Genomic DNA, 19,641 nt, shown 5'->3' on the forward strand with positions numbered 1-19,641 from the left:
TCATGCACTTGTCCTAATAAACTAACCTACACTGTAGCACTCAACACTTTATGAACATCAGCTGATAAGAGTTGTGCCCTTCAGAACTTGTAAGTCGCTTTGGATAAAAACGTCAGCTAAATGACTAAATGTAAATGTATTCCCCCTCAAATGTATATACTCTATTATTACTATATTTTGTATCACAAACGGTGCTGTATATTTGTAGATCTGGTATGTCATAAATGTCTAGATGTAACATTACTGTCTATGTAAACGAGACGAAAGTTAAGTTGAAAATGGGGGACCCTGATGTAAACGAGACAAAAGTTAGGTTGTGTATGTGTGGCGTAAACGAGAGAGGGAGCGAGCGAGAGAGCCCCCCCCCCCCCCATCCGCATGCGCAATAGTGCAAATACTTGTCCAGGCCACTAATACTTGTCTACGCCACGAAGCCCCGCCTCAAACCCGTCCACGCCTGGGCTCTGTGGCTCTGCAGATATCCCCTATTGGCCACCATGACTCCGTATATCTGACATGTGACCAAGCTCAGGAATCAACATGACACCAATGTATTCACAGTCACACAGGGCGACACAGATTTCCGATTAAACCAAATTAGCGTCTATGTGAGATTTCAACTCTACGTAAAGGTAGGTCGCTGACTGACGACGAGCCCTCTTCTTTTCCATACGTGTAGTAGGCATTTAATGGCAACGGGGTCTCGTACATTGGTACAGTGGTTCGTGTTACGATATGTCTGTATATGGTCTATGTTGCGATATGTGGATATGAATCATCACTGGCAATATTCGCAGATGGTGTAAAATACAAACAAAACAAAGAGCACTGCATTAGCCGAGTGTTACTGCTAACTGTTAACGATCCATCAAGTAACTCACCAAGTAATGATGAGTGTATCGTATTACCCTATTGTCTTTTATGTCATAAATGTCTTGATGAATTGAAAATGGGCAGGACCCTTGTGTAAACAAGACGAAAGTCTTTTTTCTGGTCTTCATCCTCTTAGCAGTTGTTAGTGTTGAGCTGTACTGTATTGTACATATCTGTTAATAAAGTTGTCAATCAATCAATGACATGTAAAGTATGCTAAATTGCTAATATTTATTTTATTCGATACTTGATTTCACAGAATGGCCCGACGACTTGACGACATTATGAAGCTCTGTTGTGAGTTATCTGCTCATCAGCAGATAAAGACGACAGTGACTGGATCATCAAAGGGTGCTGCGGCGGCGGGGGGACTGGCCTTCGCAGGTGGCATGATTGGAGGTCCCTTAGGTATTGCAGTCGGTGAGTGGAATCATACGACACAGGCTGTGTCTCTAGTTAACACACACACACACACACAACACAACCACAGTGATGGAGCAGCACGGTACAAGTGGTCCTCAGGGAGTCAGTCCCCCTTGGTAAAAGAATACAGTTTAATCTCTGAGTTATTTAATTTTCCATAAGGACAACTACTTGGTTCACCATTATCTGCACACCTGCAGTGTAGACGGGCAGTTCTGTACTAAACCATGTCTTTTTAAAAACATATAATCAAACAGGAGTCCATAGCTGAATTATAATTTCAAACCTTTATTTTTAACCCAAAGAAATCAGTTGAGGTTGCCCTCATTTGCAACAATGTCGAATTACATGGCTTTTAAAATAAATTATTAAAACACAGCTGAATATAAAGGTAAGAAGTCAGTAAAACAATTACACATCAATAAAAACCTAATAAAAACAATAAAATAATAACGGATAACGAACAGATAACAATATGCCAAAGTTAAATGATGTACCAGGGAGGTTTAAGATCATGGCCCTAAACAGACCATAGTTCAGCAGAGAATCTATTTTCAGCTTTTGCTGAAAATCATTCTAGCAAGTTGGTGCACCACAATAAAAGGCTGACTTTCCAAAGGGACCTCAAGCATAAACCAGTCATATGAGCGGGTTAGATAGGGTCTAAAGTTCCAGTCTAGCAGCATTGCAATATAAGGTGGTAGCTTTCCGATAATGGCCTCATAGATAAACAAATACCAATGATTACGCCTGCCAGGGAAGACCAACCCACCTTATCACAGAGGAGACAGTGGTGAGAGCAATAGCAGCCTATCACCAGTGAATATGTATCTATTAAATGTGCTGTAAGCTCTACATTCTAGCTCTACATTCTGACAGCGATTACTGATATAGAATGTCTGGTCAGTAACATGGGTCTCCCAGTCAGTCAGCTCTGCAGTAAACAGACGTTCCTTCTTCTGGCGTCTCTAGATATATATTTTAAATTATTTCAAGAAAATGTTCCGTGCCAGATTTGCTTATTATTATTATTAGATTAAAGCATTTTCTGTTTACTGCAGAGTGGACGGACTGCAGGCCCATGTTACTAACCAAAAACTCTATATCAGTAATGGCTGTCGGAATGTAGAGCTATTATTTTAACATGTAGACCACTTATTTTAACAAATAAATACCACTTACAGCATTTTTACATAAAAAAAATATTATGTATATAATAAATATATGAAGCAAACCCAAAAACCTTTTTTCCTTTTGTAAATTGACCACTCCCTCCTCCTGCTCTAACAGGGGGTGCCGTCGGTGGGCTGCTGGGATGCTGGCTGACCAGTGGACAGTTCAAGCCACTGCCTCAGATCATCATGGAGCTGTCCCCTCAGCAGCAGCAGAGACTTTATGAGGACATCACGTCCGTCCTGGGAGGGATCCAGTGGACGGACGTGGCTCAGCTCACAGCCCTGGTGATGGGTAACAGCGCCCTGAAGCAGCAGCTGACCGGTGCCCTCCTGGGGTATGTCACCAAGGAGCTTCAGGGAGAGGTGCACTATGTGGACTAGTCTGTTCAGACGGCGTGTCTGGCAACACAGAAGCAACCAGTGTTCAGGACCTGTGTCTTATTTTTATTTATTTATTTTAAAAGGACTTCAAAAGCAGTATCCCCCCACCCCTACCCACTTATCATATACAAAGTTATACATTATACTTATACAAAGTATAGTACACTAAGAAACAAGAACAAGGTGCAATATAAAAAGAGACAAGAAAAATAGATAAAAAGTCCAGAGTAACAGCAAACGTAATGTACAGGTGGCAGGCTAACTCTGGTCAAAGGCCAGGGAGAAAAGGTGTGTTTTAAGGAGTGGTTTAAAGGCCTCTAGGCTCTGGGCAGATCTAATGTGGGGGAGGCTGTTCCAGAGCCGAGGGGCTGCAGCAGCGAAGGCTCTGTCCCCCCTGGTTTTGAGCCTGGTCCTGGGCACCTCCAGACCTTAGCAGTCAGCAGACCTTAGGGCTCTGGATGGGGTGTGGTGGCGCAGGAGCTCATCGAGGTACCATGCAGCTGTATTATCTAGGAAAATACAAATCGGGACTCTGTATCGGCAGATACTCAATATTAAATTCCACGGATCGGGGGCAAAAAAAACTTTGATTGGGACGTCCCTACCTTTGATCGTTTTGATTACGGTCTCGATGAAGGACAGATCAAATCAGTCTCTATGAAGGACAGATCAAATCACGGTCTTGATGAAGTCAAACACTTTGAAGAGTTCGTAATGGAGAGGACTTTTTTTATTTGATTTGGACAGATCATGGTTCTTAGGTAATATTGTGAAAAGGGAGGTCACTAAACTCCCCTAGGATTGCTTTTACTCAACTGACAAGTTCAAAGGTTGTTCCTTTGTAACCAGACAGGCCACTAGAGTGAAGAGTGCTATGCATTTATCACCAACGAATCAACGATGCCCTCAGTGACTCAAGTAATCATGAAAAGTTGCAATTGTGAAGAAAAGACTGCTGTGTGTGTATTTATGGTCTTCAAGGCAGCTACAATGTAGTGTTATTTTCAAAGGTTACACTTGATCATCATACACTAGAGTGGCTTATGCACTGATTGTATGCCAAATATTAAGGTTGTGTATTTAATTTATTCGCTGTAAACCGCTGTTTACACTGGCCTATCGGAGCTGGTAAGAGAAGGTATTTTACCAGCGTCGAAGAGCACATTGATGGTAACGCTGTCACTGGGCCAATCATGTTTGCCTTTTTTATTTTTCAACAATAAAAAAAAAAGTCGGATGAATGTTTTGAGCTCGACTGTGATTGTTTCATACAGATAAAGACTGGTTATGTGGAGAACACCTACTCTTTGATATATCTGGATCTGGTAAATCTATACGTGTTACATTTAGAAGAATGCATCTATAGATGGGTTTCTCGTCCACGTCAAACTCTGTGTGCACGCACAAGGAGGCAAAAAGGAATGTAATCCTGGTCAGAACAACATGGCAGATTCACAATACATTTGCATTTGTAAGCCATGCTAGTGATCTAAACAATCAATCCATGCCAACACTAGCTATGTAAAACGTGAAAGACTCACATTCACAGCTGTGCTGATTTGGCTAAATTACATCCAGACGTTTTCATTTTGAAACAATTTATTCATGGGAGTGCCATGGTTTCTCCATAGAGCCCCATTGTACTTTTTAGCACTGCAGCTCAACACAGGTAGTGGGCAACTCAGTCATGTGAGTCAGTGGGTATTGCTGATTGGCGCGAACACATTGTGTTTACAAACAAGAAAGAAGAAACCAATGTGTAAATGGCCAATCGGATGAACTCCTTTTGAAAAGACAACCAACAGCAACCACTCGTCAGAGTGTTGTCTGTCAGAATGAAAATAATTATATTCGCCAGACTTGTTGTATTGTATGTAACCTATACAGGGGCCCCTAAACAAGTGCCGTAAAGCCCCAATTGGTGATCTTTTGTTTGACTATATCAGTATGTGGTAAACAGTGGTATATTGATTCATATACATTCTTGAAGTGTTTGCTCTGTTGATGGGAATACATTGTTTGGAACTTTCTTAATCTATTGATAATCGCAATATAAGCCTAGATGTTTCACTCACCTACGTAAAAGAAACCCTTTACAGACACAAAACACTGCAAATACAATTAAACTCATTTGTGTCATCCGTTAGTCCTCATATCAGGAGCTCTAAATCAACTAGAGAATGCTGACGTGTCTGTTCTTATTTCTGTTGGTGTGGCTACCCATTCGTTTACGTTTTGGATCACTGATCGGGCATTTTAATATACCCACAACCACTCGATGTGCGGCCCTACGTAGACCTTAAAAAACAGGCATAGATCACCCTTGGGACACCTTAACCTCTTAAGAAGCGAAACAGTGAAATAACAACAAAACCTTTTCAAGTAGCTTAAAATATACCTTTATTTGTTAAGAGTGACCTTTCTGTCTCGACCTCACAAGTTCTCAAGACGGACCAGATTAAGAGACGTACTACAGAGAAAAAGAACAGAGAAAAGAGCCCCAGTGTCTTATCCCACCACGACGGTCGTCTCGTCAGGGAACTCGTAATAGGGCACCTCCAGGTTGAGAGGAGCGGGCCCCTTCCTGATCCGCCCCGAGGCGTCGTAGTGGGAGCCGTGGCAGGGGCAGTAGTAGCCTCTGTAGTCCCCGGCGTTGGCGATGGGCACACAGCCCAGGTGGGTGCACACGCCCAGGACGATCATCCAGCTGGGGTTCTGCACGCGGTCCTTGTCGTGCTCGGGGTCGCGCAGCTCCGAGAGGTTCACGGCCTCCTCTGTGGCGATCTCCTTCTCCGTGCGGTGGCGGACGAACAGGGGCTTGCCTCTCCACTTGAAGGTCATGTTCTTGCCCTCTGGGATGTCGCCGAGCTTGATCTCGATCTTGGACAGGGCCAGGACGTCGGCCGAGGCGCTCATGGAGGAGACGAACTGGGAGACGATCGTCTTGGCCGCGTAGAGGGTCACCACCGTGGTCGCCCCGGTCACCAGGTAGGAGAAGGTTTTCCTGCCCTCGCTGCTGTCCTGAGAGGACCTGTTTGCATCGAGGACCTCGGGGCGACGGTAGTCAGAGAAATCTGGCATCTTGATGTCTGTGTGAGCGAGGCGGATTCCCCCGGGAGCTGCACATGAGACATAGGCCACGATTGGTCAAGATGGCAACACGTCCATCCATTCACAATGGGGGACTGCATGGAGTGTGGCTGCCCCCATATATATATATATATCTATGGCTGCCCCCATGTGTGATGTCATCAAAAAAAATTCCTTCTATTCCACAATGCAAAGTCGACATTAGCTCAAATTTTTGGTAGCTAATGTTAGTGCTAATGCTAGCTAACAGTAGAAGAGAATGTGTTTCTCTTCACACTTGTGGGGTATAGGGACCGAGTGACATCATTAATGGAGGCTGCCATTATATATTCTATTAGCCATATTAATACAGTCCCTCTAAGCATTCAAGTGTTTAATTACTATCTTAACTACATTTATAACACTCAAGAAAAGTAACACGTTTTAAAAGGCCAACACTGATACAGACCAATAGCATACCATCTCATTTGGAAGAACCACAACTATCGGTTTCTTTGGGTAAGAACAACTTCTACTATTTTTGCCACTCCCATTTTTTTATTTTTTATCCCACAACAACTAGCTAACTAACAAGTTGACAACCATCCGAAACGTATTGTCTCAAGTGGTACCGTAATAATATAATCAAATTCTACATAAGGTCATCATAACAGGCAGTCCTCTCAGAAGGACACTCCATCACTAGTCTATTAGTTAAAGACGACCGACCTTACCATTGACACAAGCAGCAGGCACATTCTTCACCATTACGTCTCCCAGGGTTTTCACTCTTGTTTTCGTGCCCTGCAAGTACGGGGACACGGCCCCGTAACGAGCGGCAATGGACATCATTTTTAACCGAATAATACCACCAAACTAAACTGACTGTTGGGGACGCGACCTTCTCTGTACTGTAATCTGCGTCTCTTCTTATTTTTTTTTTTTTATTTTTTATTTTTTTTTTAACTTTCCGGCAGACTCGATGTCTGTTGGCGTATTGCTGCCTCTCACTGTTTGTACTCAAGTACTGCACAATGTTCTTGCGCTGGCCTCACTCACCCTGATTGTTTTTGGATTATTAATATTATTAATAATAATAATAATAATAATAATAATAATAATAATAATAATAATAATAATAATAATAATAATAATAATAATAATAATAATAATAATAATAATAATAATAATAATTATTATTATTATTATATGTATTTCAAATTGTCAACATAGTCAACACAGACAGTATCAAAAGAGCACATACAAATGACAAACAGAAAAAGACAACAAAGACTAAAACAAATGTAATTTTTTTCTTTTTTTAATACAAGTAAAGTGTGACAATAAATGCACTTAAAAACGATTGCATATACATTCATTGTTTTGATTGCTTTTATGTTTAGTGAGGTATACATCGTTGACACATATATTCCATTTCCTTCATAAATACAAATCATTTCGTTTTTGTTTGTTTGTACATTTACATTTGTGAATGTGGAATTGGACGAGAAGTAAATTAATGAGGAAAATGCATTATCGTCTTTGTCAGTATAGTCATAGCAACCAAATGATATAGTATAGTTACAGTACAAAGTAAAATGTCAACTAAAAAATATCACACGCTACCCATTCTGCAATCTATTAATAAAGTTTCCAATCAATCAATCAATCCTCGTGAACGTTCCGCGTCACTCCGGAAGCAGGTTTTTGGAAACGTGCATTTGTCCCAACTTCATTCTGCATTTTTCTAACGTTACATTATGTATGACTGATTTTGTTTTGTGGCTTTTCTGGCTATTACATTATGGATTAGACGTAGGACTTGACGACCCTCTGTTATGGTCCGTGTACGTTTTGATAGTTCGTTTTTCGTTTCAAAAGGAAAAACGAAAAAACGAAAAAAACGGAAATACGAGGTGTTTCCTATTTCCGTTTGAAACCAAACTCGAAAAAACGGGGAAAAACTGAAATACGGACCTGTTTTTCGTATTTTGGTATCAGAATCAAATGAAAAAAACGAGTCAATAATGGGCCGTGTAGGGCCGTGTACGTTTTGATAGTTCGTTTTTCGTTTTTGATGTGAAGAATGGAGAACGGAACCACGTGACAAGTACATTTTTCAATGTAAAAGCCATGCACAATCTAACGTGAACGAATATGTATAACGTTATGAATAAATACATGCATACAGATCTATACCAGGGTAACGTTATGATACATACATTTTTTGTTTTGTGCATTTCATTTAGACATTATATTTATTGTCCGTGTGATTGTACCGGATCTCCTCTCTGGTAAACAAGAATACCCTGAAGACTCTGGCAGGAGCACTCATTCAGGGGTACTACGACTATGCTTGCACCTCATGGTACCAAAGCACCTCAAAGGCGCTAAAAACAAAATTACAAACATCTCAAAACAAACTGGTCAGACTACTGCTTGACCTTACTCCTAGAACCCACCTCACCCCTGCCCACTTTGACAACCTAGGATGGCTTAGAGTAGATGACAGAGTACAGCAACTTGCAATGGGCCTGGTCTACAAGATACACTACACGACCAAGGTACCCATGTACATGGCAAAATACTTCCCAAAGGTCAGTGAATACCACGATCACAACACCAGAGGGAGCTCCACAAATCATGTTAAACCCAGATTCGGCTCAAATAAGGGACTAAACACGTTTCGCAATTATGCCACATCAATGTGGAACGCCCTACCCAAAGCTGTAAAGGAATGTGGATCACTACCCACTTTCAAAACCTCTCTCAAGAGACACCTACGGGAGACTGCAATTCAACACTGGCCCCTGTAAATATCCTAACCCAACCCCCTCCAATGTACAGTCATTTACCTAGTATGGTTTTGTCAATAGTCCAATGTACAATTTTGTTTGTTTGTACAGAGTCTCCCCCCCCCTCAATGTACAGTTTTGCTTGTCTATACAGTGTGCCCCCCCCCCCCCCCAACCACCTCCAATGTAAATTACCCAGTATGGTTGTCAATATCCCAGTGTACCCAACCCCCCCCACCCAACCTCCTCCAATGTACAGTTTCTACGTCAAATGTATATACTCCCTTTTCTTGACTCCTTCTGTATCACAAACAGTACTGTATTTGCAAATCTGGTATGTCATAAATGTATAGATGTAGCAGTACTGACTATCTGTATGTCATGTATGTCATATATGTCCTGATGAATTGAAAATGGGGGACCCTGGTGGAAACAAGACGAAAGTCTTTCTCTGGTCTGCATCCCCTTAACAATTGTGTGTATTGAGCTGTACTGTATTGTACCCATTCTGCAATCTGTTAATAAAGTTTTCAATCAATCAATCAATCAATCAATCAATTGAAAACTTTATTAACAGATTGCAGAATGGGTACAACAGTACAGCTCAATACACACAATTGTTAAAGGATAACTCCACTATTTTGGGAAATTAGCTTATTTAACATCTTCCCTGGAGTTAGACAAGAAGATGCATACCTTTTTTGTCTCCGTGCGTGCATTTTAGCTTTGGGAATAGATGCTCCGTTAGACTTGTCAGACTTTGCAATCAAAAGTTAGGGGGCTAATAACCCTTGCCATAATTTCAGTGCGCCCCTAACTTTTGATTGCAAGGTCTGACATTGACCCCCTTTTCAGGAGTTGACCTAGAGCCCACCAAGGTCATGCATATCAAGTTTGGTCAATGTCAGACCTTGCAATACACTGTAAGGCACTGTAAGGCTACTGTCCTGCCTCACTTCCAGTGATGAAGCTAAGCTATGCTAACGGAGCATCTATTCCCAAAGCTAAAATGCACGCACAGAGACAAAAAAGGTATGCATCTTCTTGTCTAACTCCAGGGAAGATGTTAAATAAGCTAATTTCCCAAAATAGTGGAGTTATCCTTTAAGGGGATGCAGACCACAATAAGCCGTGACATGGTCGACAAATCATATTGATTTGCAGTAGGCAGGCTTTTTATTTGATCAACAGAAAAATAATCGTAACTATACATTATAATCTAGGTATTTTGGCGCATTAGTATAGCCTCCGGTATTTCATCAGTGCAATACATATGCCTAATTTCTATGCGCAATTTGTACACATCCATCGTTACTTCTGTGTATTCTAACGTGCAGTAAAATATTACATGGACTTTGTTAACTGTGTAAATACACGTACACTACAGTAAAGTGTGGAAAAACATACAATCTAAAACTATACTTACAGAAACTGACCAGCAGGTGTTGCACTGTCAATTATTATTATTATTATGCCACATAATTATGGCATCACTCACCCAAATGTGCTTTCTTTTTCCTCAGAAATTTCATAATGTAGGCTATTTGGTCTAAAGACTGAGTTTCCACTGTGCTGTATGCCTTTGGAAGATACTCTCCCAATTCTAGGGAGATCTCATGTATTTATTCTCCCTAGTAATGAACAATTTATTCAACATTGCACATACTTTCAATAGCAAAAACACCATAACAATAACATGAATTTACATAAATTAACCACCAACGTGTGAGCTTCTGCCGGGAAGCACTGGAGCTGGACTACAAAAATGCACATAGGCTATTGTATATTGTACATTAAAAACACCCCAAACGCACAAATGAGGTAAAATCAATGGAAGCCCACTGGCATATTTATTGACAAGTCAAAAGAACCATATTCTGAAATACATGAAACTACATGCTTGTGTGTTCTACAACAGCGTGGTGAAAAAAGGAACTAATAAATTAACAGTTTTCTTGCACGCACTCAAAAGAATAAAAAGAGGAGCAGGGACGACAGGATCATGACAGTTGTCTATCAACTTCCAGGGCGGCTAAGTGGCGCAGTGAGCAAGGCGCTCGCCACTAACGGGGTGGGAAAGCTGGTGGGTGGGGATCGGACGTTGCCTACAGGTCGGTTGGTGCGCCTGTACAGCAGAATCAGGAAGTAACGGGGGCAGCGTGAGCCTCCCACGCGTTACTCCTCGCCACTGAGAGATCGCGCTGTACAGGTGAAAAGATGCGACAGCTGCCTCCTCATGTACCGGAGGGGACACGTGATGCAAGGCTTGGTCCTCACTGCAGCCGACCAGTGGGAGGCATAGTCTAGCAACGTTCAAGACAGGGGAGGGGAGAATTGAAGGGAGAATTGGCGAGGCGAAATTGGGATGGGAGAAAAATAGAAAAATGAGAAAAAGTGGATAAAAAAAAATCTATCAACTTCCGGAGAAGGGTGGTCACATGAGGGTTAATAGAGCTTTGTTTCTTTCCCCTTGAGCCTTTCTCCGGGTTGATGCCCAAGAAGCACCTGTTAATAAGAAAAGATATGTTTCAGTTTTAAATACTCATGTATTGCAGGCAGCATTGATCAAGGTGTTGATCACCTGTATCTTTTCCCACACCACACCAGAATAGAAGAGAATATAAATACTTTAATCATCCAGAGGGAAATTTGGCACTACAAATCTATATATACCCGTTCCTAGTGTTTGCCTAGACACAGACATAGCATTATTAGCAAGAGCATGACTGATGGTAAATATGGTAAGTATGGTAATATGCAGTACACAGAATGGAATAACTTAGCTAGCTTGGATGATGTTGATCATCCTATCAAGCTAGCTAATGCTGTCCTTAACGTGTCGTCTAAAGACACACTTAATGTAGTTTCATTAAAACAAACACATTATTAGTGTTGCAATAAAACAGTTGGTAAGCATGCACACATGTTATGAAACACGGATAAGTGCATGCAATAGCAACTGAACATTTTAAAAGATTGTAAATAGAGCTGATGGCGGATCTATTTGAGGCATGGGGCGACGCAGAGAGGGTCGCATCCTCCCGGTCATCATCACGGGACGTCCACCACGAGACAGCCATTCACAGGGAGACAGGGATATGGGACAAGCGTTACAGTTTGCGTGATTGTGATAGGCGGACATAGCAATAGATAGATGTGGTAAGCAAAAATCTGAATAGAATAGATTTGAAATCTTTATTCCGAACGTTTTACAATGTAAAATATAAAATCATAACAAATCATTGATCTCTATGAAATCGATTTTTTTTATAATAAACTAAACATAACTCAATTTTTACATGTTCGAAAAGGAATAGGAAGAAGTACACTTATTTAATCCTACCCCTTTTCCACTACTCAAATGAGATATATGTAGTAAGCATATTATGTGAATAGAATAGAAGTACTTAACCCAGCAATGAACTCAATTAACTAAACGTCTAAACCACATTGACAGACCATGGACAGAAGACGGTATGAAGCTGATCCATGGCCTCGGTGGTGCACATAACCAGTGTGGGGGTAGAACAGTCACTGCAATCTTGGCCAAGACCCAGAGACATCCACCACCTTGGCCAACACTACGAGACAACCACTCTCAGAGAGATGGGGAGGGGGGGGGGTATTGAGTTCCCATGTTTGTAGTGGGCGGAGATGGAGCAATAAATACATGTAGTGGGCATATGCATACATGGCGACAGTAGAATCAAAGTATAAGAAAATTGTGAAATTAAGTAATAGATAGAACTACTGCAAGGGACATGTTGAGAGGGCTGTATGCTGCATAATTGACAATTGACAATTCCACTTGCAGCAGCAACACTGCTCCTAAATTATATGTATACTGCCGGCCTCCATACAGCAAAAAAAGAATCATTCTGGCAGGCGTTACAGCAGCCAAGAAATATTGATAGCCATGAGGTGGAAACACACAGGAGTGGAATGAGTTGCCTTTGACCACCAAACAAAGCTTGAACCTGATAGATTGAACATTTTATTAACAGATTGCAGAATGGGTACAATACAGTACAGCTCAATACACACAATTGTTAAGGGGATGCATTGCAGACCAGAGAAAGACTTTCGTCTTGTTTACATCAGGGTCCCCCATTTTCAATTAATCATAACATATATGACATAGATAGTAGGGATGGGCATTTTAAAGAAAAATCCAGATCGATTGATCGCATGCTATACTCGAGTGATCGTGTATTACTCGAAAAAACAAAAAAATATAAATTTAATCTTTTCTTTTTTACCTAATTTTGTTCATTCACGTATATGTTTAAGGAAACCAACAAACAGTTATAATCTTACACATACATGTGAAACAAATATATAAAAATATATTTTTTTAATATTTTCTTTTTCCATAAAAATTATTAATTTAAGATCGATTTTTCTCATAGCTACGAGTAATCGATTACTCACGCCCATCCCTAACATAGACAGTACTGCTACATCTATACATTTATGACATACCAGATTTACAAATACAGTACCGTTTGTGATACAAAAAGAGTTTAAAAAAAGAAAAAAAAAAGAAGAGTATATACATTTGACGAAGAAACTACATTGGAGGAGGTGGGGTGGGTTGGGTAGGTGGGGTGGGGTAACTGTACATTGGAGGTGGTTGGGCGGGGGGGGGGGGGGTAACTGTACATTGGATTATCGACAACCTTACTTGGTCCAAGAAGAGGGTCTTGTGTATTACTGGGTTAGGACATTTACTGTACATTGGAGGGGGTTGTGTTAGGATATTTACAGGGGCCAGTTTCTAATTCTATACTAACTTGTATAGTTTCACGGTGAACGTTAGGAAATGGCTCCTAGAAAATGTCCCAGAGTAACTAAGGAAGGTTCTAGTTTTAATGTAGTGTAGTTTTAGTGTGTCTGTACATATTTTATTAATAATGTTGTATTTTACTTTTAGCAATATACTGTAGGCTGATGATATTATGTGTAATACATGTTTATGTATGTGACCAAGGACCACAGTGGAAATAAGTCTGTGACTTTTTGTGCCATCCTTGAAATAGGCCAGGGGTGGCCAACCCGCGACTCGCAGCTCTTCCATCCATAAAACAAATTATAATAATAATAAATTTTTTTTCACGTCATTCATAAGGACATAGAATAAACATTTACAATTTTTTTTTTAAATGGTCCATTGGCATGTTCTTGGGATCTGAATCTAGGGACATAATAGATCAGTGTCAGAAATAGTGTGTCTGTTACTAGGCTTGAGTAAATTGTAATGAACCAAAGGAGAATATCAATTCTATTTAATTTTTTTTATCTTTGACTGTGAATAACACCATGCTAAAATTGACCAGACCTGAAAAATCTAAGCAAATGAATAAAGGGAAGATTATTAAACAGAAGGTTTTGTAGATACAGTACTGAATTCTGCCATCTTTTTTATAATGTAAATTTCTCCACCATTTTTCATCGTATTGCAACACCGTTTTTTGCAAGACGTTCACAAAAAGGTAGAGAAACTAACTGCGTTCTGTCTTATGGCAATAACGTTCAAGTTTGTGGGAGATAATCCCCAAAAATAAGAGAAATAAAAAAGTAAGTCAGATGATTGACAGGGGCTGGTGTGAGCTGGGTAGGGTAGTTTTTCGAAATTCGAAAGCTCTGAGTCTCTTCCTTCAAAAGACTACACTCACTTTTGGCTGTGCCACTTCTTCCTGTCAATATGCGCCAGTTTCCGACTCAATGCCCTGAGATTTCTATAATCTTATATTTCACTAATAACAGTTAAAATAATTGGTAAACAAACGTCATGCTGAAAATATACACTTTTACTGTATATCTCGGGCTTAAGAGGTTAACCCTGTGAGGCCCAAATTAAAAAGACATTAGCAACTTCAGAGGCCAGAGGGTGGGACATATGAAACACATTTACTATCAAATAGCATTGTGAGGCTGAACAACAGGACCAATTCACTATAGGCCTACATGTGCTTAACATTTTTTAAATAAACACTTTTTAAATTTTAATTTTTTTATTTCTCTCTCCAATTTTCTGTTTTTCTCCCCGTCCCAATTTAGTCATGCCAATTCCCCCCCCCCTACCTGGCTGCTGTATGCATGTTCTCCTACGAGTCGGTACAAGGGCGTCCCGAAGCTGACCGCGCGCTTCCTCCGATACGTGTGGCGACTGCCAGTGACGTCTTTTCACTTGGCAGCGAGGACTCTCATTGGTGAAGTGTAACGCGTGGGAGGGCATGCTATCTCCACCAAGTCCTGCCCCGCTGAGCAAGCGCCGATACCCGACATGTAGGCGTCGCTGTCCACAACGCCAGATTCCCACCCACCAGCTTCCCACCCTGTAATACTGCCAATTGTATTAGTATGAACGACCAGCCAAGCTGGTAGCAACGCCGAGAGCTGGGCTCAAACCCAGCATCTCCTGCGTTGGTGACAAGCACAATCTCCGCTACGCCACCTGACCGCCCTATAAACATAATTTTTTTAAATGGCTAAAAGTGATTTTGTAATTTTGCAACCGTGGGTCTCACAGGGTACTTTTAACCCTGTGAGGCCCAAATAAAAAAGACATTAGCAACTTCAGAGGCCAGAGGGTGAGACCTATAAACACATGAAGGGTGCCGTGACTGAAAAAAAAGGTTGAGAAACGCTGGTATATGGTGTGGCTCTTTGTGGTACCACAGTAATTTTTGTGGCTCTTAGTCTCTGACTGGTTGGCCACCCCTGAAATAGGCTCTCAATGCTGAGAATGTCTCCTTGTAATGTCAATCAGGCTTTTGAGCCCAGATTTAAACGGCTCTGGCTGATTGTTTACAGCATTGTCCAACAGTATGGTCACATCAGGGTACTGCAGAGCAAATTCTCTCTGTGCAGCTTCCTGGTGGTGGAGGGGCCTGCCTGTTGGTCCTGAGGCCGTGGTCTGGGGGACATGAGGAAGAGGTGGTGGAGGGGCCTGCCTGTTGGTCCTGAGGCCGTGGTCTGGGGGACATGAGGAAGAGGTGGTGGAGGGGCCTGCCTGTTGGTCCTGAGGCCGTGGTCTGGGGGACATGAGGAAGAGGTGGTGGAGGGGCCTGCCTGTTGGTCCTGAGGCAGTGGTCTGGGGGACATGAGGAAGAAGTGGTGAAGGGGCCTGCCTGTTGGTCCTGAGGCCGTGGTCTGGGGGACATGAGGAAGAGGTGGTGGAGGGGCCTGCCTGTTGGTCCTCCGGCACGGAGAAGGTGAAGGGCTGTCCTTGTCCCACCTGCTGCTGGAGGGACAGTGCCATCGGTGGAGGCAGAGGCTGGGCGGAGGCGCTCGGAGCAGGCATGACCCCCAGTCCCTGCTTCTGCCATGCAGAGAACCTGTCACACAAACACAAAGCACAAACATGTGTTAGCATTCATCTCCTCATAATGCAGACAATCACATTATGTACATTTGACCATGTGAAAATGTTACACCACAGCATACTGTATATACAATAATATATCTTACCACTGTGATAGGGTCCTTTTATTCAGCTCACTGGGGCAGGGGGTGGAGGCCGATGGAGCAGGGGGTGGGCCTGTACTTCCATGGCTACAAGGGGAAATTAAATACAAGGGGGAAAAAGGCTATAGATTTATTTTCAATACCTGAAATGAAAACTAAACATGCAAAGACATTTGGTTATGAGCTCTTGCAAAGCAGTGGGAGTAGGGAAGTGTTATGAAGACAGCAGACACTACAGTGAAGACAACAAGCACTAGTACACAGTCAGACACACAGTGTGGTTATGAAGACAGCAGACACTACAGTGAAGACAACAAGCACTAGTACACAGTCAGACACACAGTGTGGTTATGAAGACAGCAGACACTACAGTGAAGACAACTAGCACTAGTACACAGTCAGACACACAGTGTGGTTATGAAGACAGCAGACACTACAGTGAAGACAACTAGCACTAGTACACAGTCGGACACACAGTGTGGTTATGAAGACTAGGGGCAATTGAAAAATCTAATTTCTCTCTATCTTAAGAACATTCACTTATACAAAAACAGACTGAACAGATATATATAACAGACCTGCTGGGGCAGCGGACTGAGAGCAGGGGACACAAACAGGCTGGATAAGATGGTCAAGAAGGCCAGTAGCATGGTTGGGGTGGAGCTGGACTCTAGCGAGGGTGGCGGAGAGGAGGAGCCTTGCTAAGCTCCAGGCCATCAGGGAAAACCCCTCCCACCCACTATACAGACTTGGCTGACAGGAGGAGCATGTTATAGGCTCACACTACCTAAATGCAGCACTGAACAGCACAGGAAGTCCTTCATTCCGACAGCCATCAGACTATACAATGCATCACTGTGCCTCACTGCATCACTGAGCACAGAGTGACAGTTACCATCTTCCTGGACTCTTACTTTTTAAACAGCACTGTGCAATATTACACCTACTGTAGACTTCAGTATATTTTTACTGTATCTTTTATTCTATTTTTATTCTATTTCATTTTATTCTATTCTCTATTTGTTTTGTTATTCTTATTCGTGACTTGTACTGTCTAAATGTTTAATGTTGAGTGATTTGCAGTGTCAAATTTCCCTCAGGATAATACATTTCTATTCTATTCTATTCTATATCTTTGAAAAGTCTCCATTTATTCAACACTTCTGAATTCACTGACAAAAATAAGGTGCATAAAAAAAGCAAACAAAATTCCTCCACAGGCTACTCACCATCATTAGTAGAGCGGCAAGCGGCGTTTGGGGACAGAGTGAAATCTTCTTAAAACACTGCCCCTCCACTCATTCCTGAACTTTTTTGTTAAGTCCTTCTCAAATGCCAACTAAATTAAATTGGCCTTGCGTCGATGAAGCATACTAAGGCGATGTTCTTGAGGGTCGAAAACGAATTATCACAGAAAAGGGGGGGGGGGGGGGGGGGGGGGGGGGGGGGGAGGTGTGCCAAATCTGTCAGTTACCTAACAAGGCAGAAGGGTTAAAAAATTCAATTCAAGGGCACTAGGTTTCTTCTCTGACCCATCCCCAGTGATAACACAGGCTGCCGGCATGTCTTTATGAATGGAAATATCGAATAAAATAAACAACGATGAAAACCCGACTATACTCTGGTCCTTATACTTAGATCCTAATCTGAAAATGATGGGTCCGGCTGTGTTTCTTCAGGTTAGATAACTTACTGAAGCTCCTCCCACACTGCTCACACTGGTGGGACTTCTCTCCTGTGTGTGTCAGCATGTGGACCTTCAGGTGACTTACCTTACTGAAGCCCCTCCCACACTCTTCACACTGGTGGGGCTTCTCTCCACTGTGGGTCAGCACTCCCTCCCTACTCACCTCCCTCACCTCCTCTGCCTGGTCCCCTTCATGCGGCCCGAGGTGCGTTCCCTCCAGACGCCGCCGGACGTGCCGCCGGCCCTGGCTCCGGACGGGGGTCTGGAACAAATGTGTAAAAGGTTGTGTCAGAATAAGATCAAGTGGGGGTGTTAAACTGTCGTGAACGATTCATCTCTTGAACGCTCTTATGCTGACAGCTGACGTCATATCGGTCAGCTGGTGCTAATAAAGGGTTATCGCTGGCATCCCCTTAACAATTGTGTGTATTGAGCTGTACTGTACTGTACCCATTCTGCAATCTGTTAATAAAATGTTCAATCAAGAATGGAGTGATTGACAGTGTCAAAGGCCTTTTGTAGGTCCAGCATGATCCGTTAATACAATTTTCAATCAATCAAGACCCTCGTCGCGGGCACTGCATTCCGTTCTCAGAATGGATTTGACTCGAGAGAGATCATCAGCAGCTATATATGATATTCAGACTCTAGATCTATTTGCAGAGCCAGATGAGATGAGGCAACCTGTGCGATTGGCTCTTGACAATTAATTTTGCACGTACTGTATAGCTACAGACAGTATGTGTGTATGCGCAGTCTGCGACTGCGGTCAAGTGAGCAGTCTTTTGCTTTTGCGTGGTCAAATCAGCCGCTCTTGTTTTTCGAGTGCGCGATTAGTTCCAGGTTTACGGTAATGCATTAAAACAAGCCTGGGACGCTGTTGTAATGAACCGACGTGACTTTTGAACACAGTCTCACAAGTAGATATTACAGAAATACTTAATATGACATTGAATGCGCATCGAATCAATAGGACGTTTAGTCTAATCAATAGGACGATTCGTATGTGCAGTATTATTGAACATCGAATCAATAGGACGCGCAGTATATTCGACCACTAAACTAAAGCTAGACAATTCCACAGAGGAACACTTCCGGTGAGGATTTCAAAGTAAAGGATGGCATGTGGTTCATTTCTATTATTTCATAAGTAGTTTATTACACTGCCATGTTTGTACTTAATACTTCTCAAGACTACTTGCACAAATAATATTAACTACTTTTACTGTGTACTTTGAGTAATTTGAGTTTCAAAGTCCTTTTTATAGAACAATGAGTATTTTCGACTAACTTTGATGTGGGATAAAAAAAGATTTTCCCATAAGCACTTTATGAAACTGCCATGGTTGTACTTAGTACCTATTAGACTACTTGTACAAATTATATGAAATATTTTTACTGTGTACTTTTTGAGTAATTTCAGTTTTAAAGTCCTCAGAATCAGCATTTTCGACTAACTTTGATGTGGGATAAAAAAAGATTTTCCCATAAGCACTTTATGAAACTGCCATGGTTGTACTTAGTACTTGTACAAATTATATGAAATATTTTTACTGTGTACTTTTTGAGTAATTTCAGTTTTAAAGTCCTCAGAATCAGCATTTTCGACTAACTTTGATGTGGGATAAAAAAAGATTTTCCCATAAGCACTTTATGAAACTGCCATGGTTGTACTTAGTACCTCTTAGACTACTTGTACAAATTATATGAAATATTTTTACTGTGTACTTTGAGTAATTTCAGTTTTAAAGTCCTCAGAATCAGCATT

General features: G+C 41.7%; 3 protein-coding genes across 3 annotated transcripts; 1 reads left to right on the top strand and 2 right to left on the bottom strand.

The window, feature by feature from the left end:
* The first annotated feature begins 527 nt into the window (after positions 1-527).
* Positions 528-4,093, top strand: LOC311245183 (protein C19orf12 homolog). Its single transcript, XM_084334993.1, has 3 exons — positions 528-632; positions 1,133-1,293; positions 2,587-4,093. Exons 2-3 carry the CDS (start codon positions 1,134-1,136, stop codon positions 2,850-2,852), a joined length of 426 nt encoding a protein of 141 aa, XP_084191119.1. The 5' UTR covers positions 528-632; position 1,133; the 3' UTR covers positions 2,853-4,093.
* Positions 4,094-5,227: 1,134 nt separating this feature from the next.
* LOC311245134 (cytochrome b-c1 complex subunit Rieske, mitochondrial-like) lies at positions 5,228-6,855 on the bottom strand. Its single transcript, XM_084334928.1, has 2 exons — positions 6,656-6,855; positions 5,228-5,971 (listed from the first exon to the last, which is right to left on the bottom strand). Exons 1-2 carry the CDS (start codon positions 6,771-6,773, stop codon positions 5,361-5,363), a joined length of 729 nt encoding a protein of 242 aa, XP_084191054.1. The 5' UTR covers positions 6,774-6,855; the 3' UTR covers positions 5,228-5,360.
* An 8,205-nt stretch (positions 6,856-15,060) lies between these two features.
* On the bottom strand, positions 15,061-16,797 carry LOC311244725 (uncharacterized protein). The gene is made up of 3 exons (XM_084334400.1): positions 16,765-16,797; positions 16,190-16,273; positions 15,061-16,056 (listed from the first exon to the last, which is right to left on the bottom strand). The coding sequence occupies exon 3, from the start codon at positions 16,020-16,022 to the stop codon at positions 15,453-15,455; it is 570 nt and encodes a 189-aa protein (XP_084190526.1). The 5' UTR covers positions 16,023-16,056; positions 16,190-16,273; positions 16,765-16,797; the 3' UTR covers positions 15,061-15,452.
* Between the last annotated feature and the right edge of the window lie 2,844 nt (positions 16,798-19,641).

The sequence above is a fragment of the Notolepis coatsorum genome (assembly GCF_963971535.1).
Source record: "Notolepis coatsorum genome assembly, chromosome: 18".
NCBI classification, from domain to species: domain Eukaryota; kingdom Metazoa; phylum Chordata; class Actinopteri; order Aulopiformes; family Paralepididae; genus Notolepis; species Notolepis coatsorum.